The sequence below is a fragment of the Anguilla anguilla genome, chromosome 13 (assembly GCF_013347855.1).
Source record: "Anguilla anguilla isolate fAngAng1 chromosome 13, fAngAng1.pri, whole genome shotgun sequence".
In the NCBI taxonomy this organism is placed as follows: Eukaryota; Metazoa; Chordata; class Actinopteri; order Anguilliformes; family Anguillidae; genus Anguilla; species Anguilla anguilla.
The window spans coordinates 4,707,820-4,717,846 of NC_049213.1; the positions used below are offsets into that span (position 1 = coordinate 4,707,820).

Sequence of the window (10,027 nt, forward strand, 5' to 3'; positions counted from 1 at the left end):
CACACACGCACACACTCATACACGCACACACACACACACACACGCACACACACACACACACTCACACACACACGCACACACACACACACACACACACACACACACACACACACACACAGCAGTCGCCTGCCAGAACAGGAATGCTCCAGCGCTCGGCGTTTTCGTCCCGCCCGCCGTCCTCTATCGGAAGGTGAAAACCCACCTCCCCGCTGCCTCGGCCCAGAAGCCCTCGCCCGCCCGCTCCGGACGCCCCCCCCCCCACCGCCGTAAATCAGGCGCCGTTAAACCCTGAGAGCCCCTCCTGGCACGCGCGGTGCATAACGCTAATGAAATGCCCGCGCGCTGCTCCGTCCGCTGCTCCGCGCGCTGCTCCGCGCGCTGCTCCGTCCGCTGCTCCGCGCGCTGCTTCGCCCTCTCAATCATCTCTCACGGAGCCACCTCAATGAGAAGGGGTCCCACGTACAATACGCTGACACAACTTTCCCATAAACCGCTCTGCATCTACGGAGCGCTTGCAACACACCCACGGCCTGTCTGTTTAGAGCTGCCATTGTCCGAACGGCGCAGCTAGGGACCTAAGCGTGAAATCCAATAGCGAGCCCAGGTTCACGGGGTTCCAGCCAACAGCTTTGTCAAAAATCGGTCGCTAGCATGGAGCATTAACTCTGTTGTGTCTTTCAGTTTGCACAATGTTCCAAAAACCTGCCACTGCAGTTTTAAACATGCTAAAAATAAAAGCAAGGTGCAGCATGGCACTCTGTCGGAGATGTGAAAGTTCAGAAGCTTGACATGTACAATCTGTGCATATACAGGCCTGTAAGTCTTTGCTCATGTATTACAGCACAGAGGCATATTTACATTGCATCGCACTATAATCACTAGGCTTTTATCCAGCGAGACGTACAGCAGAGAAGAACACCAGAGTTTCAGGAGCGCAGAAACGCGCGGTTCTGAGCCCAGGGTACAGGTTCGTTAAGGCAGGGGAATGCGTGGGGAGGGCGCGCATTCGGGAGAGCCGGGGGGGGCAGGGGTGTGGGGGGGTCATCCACTCACCAGCTGTGCGGCTCCGGGGTCAGCTGCCGGTGGAGCGCGACGGAGAGGCCGAAAAGGCTGCCCTCCTCTCCCGCCTTGCTCAGCGCCCCCGCCGTGTCCAGGTTGAACCCGGAGCCAGGCACGCAGAGCGCCAGGGCGACGCAGAGGGCCAGGAGCCGGCGGGACAGGGGGGGGGCGGCCCCGCCGCGCGCGGGACGGGGCCGCGGCGCCGTCTGCAGGTACATTCCCAGAGAAGGTTCCGGTAGGCGGGGGACCCGAGGGGTATTCCTGAGTGCGGCTCGAGGCGGTGCAGTGGAGAGTCCTCCGGGGGTCCTGTTTCCCTCTTCTTCTTCTTCTTCTTCTTCTTCTGTCTCTTCCTCAGATAAGGGTCCTATTCTTTACCCTCTCTCACTCTCTCTGACACGCGCTCCCTCTCCCTCCGTTTGCTCTTGTCAGTCTGAGCAGCCTGAGAAAAGCTGTGCTGTGTGTGAGCTGGCGCGCGCATAAGTGTGTGTGTGTGTGTGTGCGTGTGAGTCTGTGTGTGAGTGCCTCCCCCCTCTGAACCCTGCCTCTGTGACTGAGAGACAGAGGACAAGTGCTTTGAATAGCCCATACACCCCTCCCCTCCTCTCCCTCTCCCTCTCTCTCTCTCTCTCTCTCTCTCTCTCTCTCTCTCTCGCTCTCCCTCAGCTGACATCAACACTCAGGGGACTACTGCCAAAATACCAGCCAGCGTTGTCGGGATACTTGGAAGCTTTTGAAAAGGACTGGAGGGAGAGAGAAAAAAAAATAGAACATTTTTTTTTAACGGCTGAAAGAAAATGCTAACAGGTACAGGCATCAAGAGACACAAGAGAAAACAATAAATTAAATAAAAAAAGAAAGAAAGAAAGAAAGAAAGAAAAGGGAGTGAGAGATGCTGTATGAGTTTTTCTAGGCGTCTGAAATGAAGGTTCAGACACCTAGAAAAAGGGTTGAAGCCGTTTCCAGATCATGTTTGGTGACGTGGAGCAGACTATTATGAAGATCAGCGCCATAACGTGCACAGCGACCCATAAACCAGGGAGCACTGGACTGCCTTCCCCGACTTCTGTAGCAGACAGAGAGGAGAAAGTGCCAGAACAGACAAAGAAAGAGAGGTTCAAAGGGATTAAAGTAAGAGTATAATGAAGTAAGAGTATAATGAAGACACAGAGCCATGATATGAAAGCAGATTGTGCACGGGAACATAATTAAAGGGACGTGCAGATGAAGATCATTGGACACAGTTGAAAATGTGGCACTGTGCAAAGACAGGACTGAGTCTATGCTTAGTGGGAGCACACGGATTCTGTCTGATCCCACCCTCCATGAGGTTCCGCTGGGGGGAGACTGAAAGCGCAGAACATCACACCCAGTTTAAGAGCAACCAGCCACAGCAGGACAGTCAGATCCTGCGGACTGTGTCCATACTGCACTGCACTTAGCCTGTAACACACACATTCATTCACACACACACACACACACACACACACACACGCATACTCTCACACACACACGCACACGCACACGCACACGCACATGCACATGCACATGCTCATGCACGTGCACACACACACACACACACACATGCTTCACATTGTGGGAAAGTTGGGAAGCAGCTGATCTGACTGGCTGATTTCTCCCCTCTGTTTCCCTGTGCAGCTGTCACGCAGAGCCCACCCACCCACCCCCACCTCCAACTGCACTCCCCCTACCTACATCCTCCCTACCCCCACCCCCACCCACTAACTGCACTCCCCCTACCTACACCCTCCCTACCCCCACCCCTACACCCCCACCTCCAACTACACTCCCCCTACCTACACCCTCCCTACCCCCACCCCCACCCACTAACTGCACTCCCCCTACCTACACCCTCCCTACCCCCACCCCTACACCCCCATCTCCAACTACACTCCCCCTACCTACACCCTCCCTACCCCCACCCCACCTCTAACTACTCCTCCTACCTACACCCTCCCTACCCCCACCCACCCACCCCCACCTCCAACTACACTCCCCCTACCTACACCCTCCCTACCCCCACCCCTACACCCCCACCTCCAACTACACTCCCCCTACCTACACCCTCCCTAACCCCACCCCTACACCCCCACCTCCAACTACACTCCCCCTACCTACACCCTCCCTACCCCCACCCCCACCCCCACCTCCAACTACACTCCCCCTACCTACACCCTCCCTACCCCCACCTTCAACTACACTCCCCCTACCTACACCCTCCCTACCCCCACCCCCACCCACTAACTGCACTCCCCCTACCTACACCCTCCCTACCCCCACCCCCACCCACTAACTGCACTCCCCCTACCTACACCCTCCCTACCTCCACCCCCACCCACTAACTGCACTCCCCCTACCTACACCCTCCCTACCCACACCCCTACCCACTAACTGCACTCCCCCTACCTACACCCTCCCTACCCCCACCCCCACCCACTAACTGCACTCCCCCTACCTACACCCTCCCTACCTCCACCCCCACCCACTAACTGCACTCCCCCTACCTACACCCTCCCTACCCACACCCCCACCCACTAACTGCACTCCCCCTACCTACACCCTCCCTACCCCCACCCCTACCTCACACTACACTTCCCCTACCTACACCCTCCATTCCCACACCCCCACCCACTAACTGCACTCCCCCTACCTACACCCTCCCTACCCCCACCCCCACCCACTAACTGCACTCCCCCTACCTACACCCTCCCTACCCCCACCCCCACCCACTAACTACACTTCCCCTACCTACACCCTCCCTACCCCCACCTCTACACCCCCACCTCCAACTACACTCCCCCTACCTACACCCTCCCTACCCCCACCCACTAACTGCACTCCCCCTACCTACACCCTCCCTACCCCCACCCCCACCCACTAACTGCACTCCCCCTACCTACACCCTCCCTACCCATACCCCCACCCACTAACTGCACTCCCCCTACCTACACCCTCCCTACCCCCACCCCCACCCACTAACTGCACTCCCCCTACCTACACCCTCCCTACCCCCACCCCCACCCCCACCTCCAACTACACTTCCCCTACCTACACCCTCCCTACCCCCACCTCTACACCCCCACCTCCAACTACACTTCCCCTACCTACACCCTCCCTACCCCCACCCCCACCCACTAACTGCACTCCCCTTACCTACACCGTCCCTACCCCCACCCCCACCTCCAACTACACTCCGCCTACCTACACCCTCCCTACCCAAACCCCCACCTCTAACTACACTCCCCCTACCTACACCCTCCCTACCCCCACCCCTACCTCTAATTACACTCCCTCTACCTACACCCTCCTTACCTACATCCCCACTTCCAACTACACTCCCCCTACCTACACCCTCCTTACCTACAGCCCCACCTCCAACTACACTCCCCCTACCTACACCCTCCCTACCCCCACCCCACCTCACACTACACTCCCCCTACCTACACTCCCTCCTCCAACTACACTCCCCCTACCTACACCCTCTCTACCCCCACCCCTACCTCTAACTACACTCCCACTACCTACACCTCCCTACCCCCAAGAATGAGTGCTATAGTATAGAATCAAAGCAAAGTGTCAGTGTGATAATCAGTTATGCAGGGCCCTGTGCTGGGCTGTAGGTCTCTGTGCTGGGTTGTAGGTCTCTGTGCTGGGCTGTAGGTCCCTGTGCTGGGCTACAGGTCTCTGTGCTGAGCTGCAGGTCCTTGTGCTGGGCTACAGGTCCCTGTGCTGAGCTGCAGGTCCCTGTGCTGGGTTGTAGGTCTCTGTTCTGAGCTGCAGGTCCCTGTGCTGGGTTATAGGTCCCTGTGCTGGGCTGCAGGTCTCTGTGCTACTGCCCCCTGGAGGCTGTGTGCTGGGCTGCAGGTCCTTGTGCTGGGCTACAGGTCTCTGTGCTGAGCAGCAGGTCCCTGTGCTACTGCCCCCTGGAGGCTGTGTGCTGGGCTGCAGGTCACTATGCTGAGCTGCAGGTCCCTGTGCTACTGCCCCCTGGAGGCCTTCTGCTCCCAGAATCCTGCAGGGTCAGCACATTCACATCCTTCTGCAAACAACGGCTCTCCAAAACAGGAGGATTTCCGTTAATGCCATTTCAGTCATTCCCTCTGCACCGGTGCTATATATCAGTCTTCATCTTCTGTTTGGAGAAAATACAACATGTGTCTCAATTAGGGGTGCAAAGGATAAGCCCAGCTGAGTTGATTTCCCAGAATGCTTCTGATTTGCATGATTCTCAACAGGACTCTGCTTCTCGCTGTCTGGCTGTTTTTCTTGAGGCTGTGTCTGATACATATGTGCACGTCCACGGGGGTGTATGATCGCCCCATAGGGGGAAGTGCTCACGGAGCGCGTCGGAGTTCTTTTGGGAGAGCGGCCTGTTGTTCAGCGGGTTCCGAAGGATGTGCCACGCCTTCAGCTTCATCAGGGAGGAGAGCCGGGAGGAGGCTCTGGGACAGGAGGAGGCGCTGGGTCAGGAGGGGGTGCTGGGAACGCTCCCGTTTCCGGAGACCCGAACAGGACAGGAATGAAAAACAGAGCAGGAACCCGCCTCCGCTCTGCTGCCGAGCAACCAGCCTTTCACACGAGCTGACCACGCAGGACGGGCATGGGAGCAGAACATTCCAGAAACTGCAGAACACACCTTCACAGAGAATGATTACAATTCACACAACGCAGCAGAACAAACTGCAGGACCCCTGATTCTGCTGCTCTGTACAGCCCATAGGCAATCAACAACTGTTTTGGCTAATTTCACCAGGGTTAGAATGAGAAGTAATAATGCCATGGCTCTACAGTTTGTTGCCGTGTATCAAACAAAAGGTCTTCCTAATATACTCAACTTAGTGTTTGTGTTTGTTGACAGGCTTTATTTTTTCGTTTATTTTTACTTTAAGCCATTTAAAATCACTGTAAGCGGGCTGGATAGTTACTTACAATAGAAATTTAAAGATAATTATTTCCCATAGGGTTATACATGGAAACAGAGCTAGAATAGTTAGTTTTTGACATGCTTTTACCACACCCACTATTGCGCCAAGTCTACCCACAATTCACAAAAGCTCTCCGCTTTCAAATGCATCAATTAGTGATATTACCCGAATGACTCCAATGGCAAGCATGGACAGGATGTCTTATAGAAAGTTTGCATTGATGAGGTGGAATGACTGTTGGGCTTGTAAAAGGTCTGCTAATTAACTTGCAAAGTGCAAAGATTTCCCAGGTTGTTATTGAATGAGAACAGGCTTACCATGTAAATAAAGGATTTATAAATCAGAAGTTCCAGATGTGCCTGATCTTGGAGCTAAAGGTGGCCTGTTTTCCCATTCCCTTTAATTCGTTCTGTGAATGAAAGCTTCTGGCAGCAGAAACCAATATCTGTAACCACTCTGCCATTGTACCTTCATTAACAGGCACAATATTGTAATGACTGGAGGGATGACCTCACACAGCCGCTCTGTCAGACATATTGAATGTTAAAGCAGACAATGCGTGGTGTCAGTCTGTTTACAGAGCAGGGCAGGCGTTGTCTTGGCTGGGTGCTGGAAATGTGAGGAACAGTGTGTGCAGTGAGGAGGTGAGTTAGCCCGTTAACATTACAGTTTCTGGCATGTTATCAGGAGCTGGAACAGTCCACTTGGTTCCCCTGGCTGGGGGCCTTGGCATCACCCTCTACAGGAGCTGGATTAGTCCACTTGGTTCCCCTGGCTGGAGGCCTTGGTCTTTAGAGTGGGATCATTGGGCTTGGGACAACACATGGTGTTAGGATCCCCAACTCTAACCTGTAACACATGGGGTTAGGCTCCCGAACCCTAACCTGCAGCACATGGGGTTAGGCTCCCCAACCCTAACCTGCAACACATGGGGTTAGGGACCGGGGACTGGGGACCGTGGGGTGGGGGGGGATTGGGGGCTGGGGACTGGGGACAGTGGGGGAGAGGGGGACGGGACTAGGGACCAGGGACCGGTGACCGGAGTACCTGAGGTAACAGTGCTATCCACTGCACCCCTGTGCCACCCCCAATTCATGTTCATGCATACTTGAACTAAAGCTGAAAGACCAATTAATCTGTGTCCCCTGCAGGGGACCCGAGTCTCTTGTCTTAAACTTAAGAATGATAGAGAGAGAAAGGCTGTGCATCTTCCCCATTCCCACACCCAGGCGGCCCATCTGAAAGGCCCACAGAGTCAGGATGTGCAATCTGCCGCTGTCAGTGTTGTTTCACACGCCCAGAGTCTGTCGTCATACGTTTATATTCCATCCTCTGTTCCAAAAGTGTTTCTGCACCCTCGGAAATCTGTGCAATCACAATCCACTGGATGGTTCAAAAGAAAAGGCCCTTTTCCCCCACTTACTATAGACATTTGTCCTGTATCTGAGTAGTAGGCTTGCTTTTTCAACCAGCTGTTGTGACAGAAAATAGGAGAAATGTTCTGATTAGACTGCAAACGCTTTCCGCCATACGGCTTCTTCCGCCAAAGCTTGCAAACACACCGGTTCATGCACAGGTCACTGAGACAGTCACTGCCTTTAACCAACCAAAAAGGAGATTCAACTTACATTAGCACAGCTTAAAAATAAGACAATTTAAATTATGTACATAAAAGGACAAACACCCTCTATACAGTGCTGACCATTTACACATGATGTGCATTACAAGGTAAAGGTCGTTGAAATGGTTTTTAACAGCGATTTTGCGCTCAGGTCCAGGAGAGTGGCAGCATCTAGCCCTTGAGCCTCTAATTTAAGGCACTAATTGGTTAAAGGGTCTGCACACCTTGTTTCCACGGTCAAAATCAGCAGCTGATAGAAAGCCAACAATAAGTAACCTGCAGACACAGCGCCCCCTCAAGGACTGGAGTTAAACCTACAGGCACTGCGGCCCTCCAGGACTGGAGTGAAACCTGAAAACACAGTGCCCCCTCCAGGACTGGAGTAAAAACCTGTAGACACAGTGCCCCCTCCAGGACTGGAGTGTGAGACCCTCATATAGTTAGGCACTCAGGAAGGGACAACAGTTTCACAAAAACAGGCCATCTTTCTTTAAAAAGAATAAATGCATAATATGGAACCCAAGTCTCCTGGGAGTGGGAGGGGCCAGGAAAAGGTCCCCAAAAAGTTGGAAATAACTTAATGGCAGATTGGGCAGATGGCCCAGAAAGCTGCATAAGATGCATTCTCACTGCCAGCCCCTCTGCCCCCCTCCCAACACGCACGCTCACAGATACACACACATACACACACACACACACACACACACACTTATGCATACACACTCACAGATACACACACATACTCACACACTCACACACGTACATGCATGCATACACACACACACACATACACACACACACACACACACACACACACACACACACACACACATGCATGCATACACACGCATACACACACACAAACACACACACATACACGTGCACAAACGCACACACACACATGCATACATACACACACACATGCATACACACACAAACACACACACATACACATGCACAAACGCACACACACACACACACACACACACACGCATACACACACGCACACAAACACATGCACATAAACATGCACAAACGCACACACACACACATACACACACGCACGCATACACACACACACACACAAAAACACACATATAAACATGCACAAACGCACACACACACATACACAGACACACACACAGATACACACACATACAAACACAGATACACACAGATACATACACACACACACACACGCACACACACACTGACACGCACACACACAAAATAAGAGCTCATTAGCAGTCTGGACCACACTTCAAGGAGAAAGCTTATTTTTAGATGCTTCCACAGGGAGGAATTTTCGCTCTATACCCCTCTCCACCCCCACCCGCCCCTACCCGCCCACAAACCGACAGCGCTATTGCTACAGTCAGCACTATTGTAACTGCTATTGATTAATGGTCGTCATGAGAGCCCGGTGCGCTGCACATTAGAGATTGCTGGATCACTGACAGATTTAAAAATGTCCCCCGTGCGCATTATGCACAATTCCTTTTTTACATTTGAACTTTGGCCTGATAGGCATCCAGCTGGCCATGAATCTAACTAACTGTGTGGTTTATAATAAGAGCACCAGCACCAGTGTGGGATGAAACGTGAATGCTTCCTGTTTGTCGTGATACGTCACCAGGAAAGATGCAGAATGCGGAGACAGGGTGCCCTGCGCGGACGAGCGACGGAAGCACAGCCCGTGGCTGTGGGCAGTCTCTCCGCATGGTGCATAGTGCCAGCGAATGGTGTGCTGTTGCAGCTTCCTGTGGCGGGGGTCAAGGGTCAAGAGCGCGGCTGGACGGCCACACTGCTGCGTGGGAACTTGCCTGGGCGGCCGGTAAATCTTTTCTGGGTCTCTAGCCTAACGGACACAACAAAGATGGAGACAGGAGTCTGTATCCAGCACCGGAAAACATTTATTTACCCTCGATTTGACCATGAGGTCTCCTGACATTAATAATCTCTTAGCAAGAAAAGCTTGACACTGACATATAAAATTGAACATATCACCTAAATTTTTGTAAATTAAAAATTCGCAATTTCCACTTAGACACAGACAATCTAGAAGCAGTTACAGATACCCAAGAAAGGTGCCAACATTTCTGCTTTTGAACCCTGATAGGGACATGAGATACTTCATCTTCGTTTACTTTTTGCATTATAACTACGGACTCCTCTGCTCATTTCAGTTCCCCCTCTTGGCACAGACGATGACAGGATTGATAGTGAACAGGGACAAAGGTTCAGAGGACTTTCAGCTTCCTCTGTGCATTATCAAACATTCCCACCCCTCGCTGTGCTTCCTGAGAGAAATCTCAGTAATGTTTGTACTGAGCCGTCCCAAGCGAATCAGCATTACTCTAATTGGGAGCTGAAGGGTCTTTGCCAAATTCTGAAATCATTCCCA

At 52.9% G+C, this 10,027-nt stretch overlaps 1 protein-coding gene across 3 annotated transcripts in view; it reads right to left on the bottom strand.

Moving 5' to 3' along the window:
• itga7 (integrin, alpha 7) overlaps window positions 1-1,608 on the bottom strand; it is a 59,565-nt gene extending 57,957 nt beyond the window's left edge. For all 3 annotated transcript variants that reach the window (XM_035388914.1, XM_035388913.1, XM_035388915.1), the window contains exon 1: window positions 1,054-1,608. In XM_035388914.1, coding sequence (XP_035244805.1) covers window positions 1,054-1,277 — 224 coding nt within the window. In that variant the 5' untranslated portion in view covers window positions 1,278-1,608. The remainder of the gene's footprint in view (window positions 1-1,053) is intronic.
• Window positions 1,609-10,027: the final 8,419 nt, after the last annotated feature.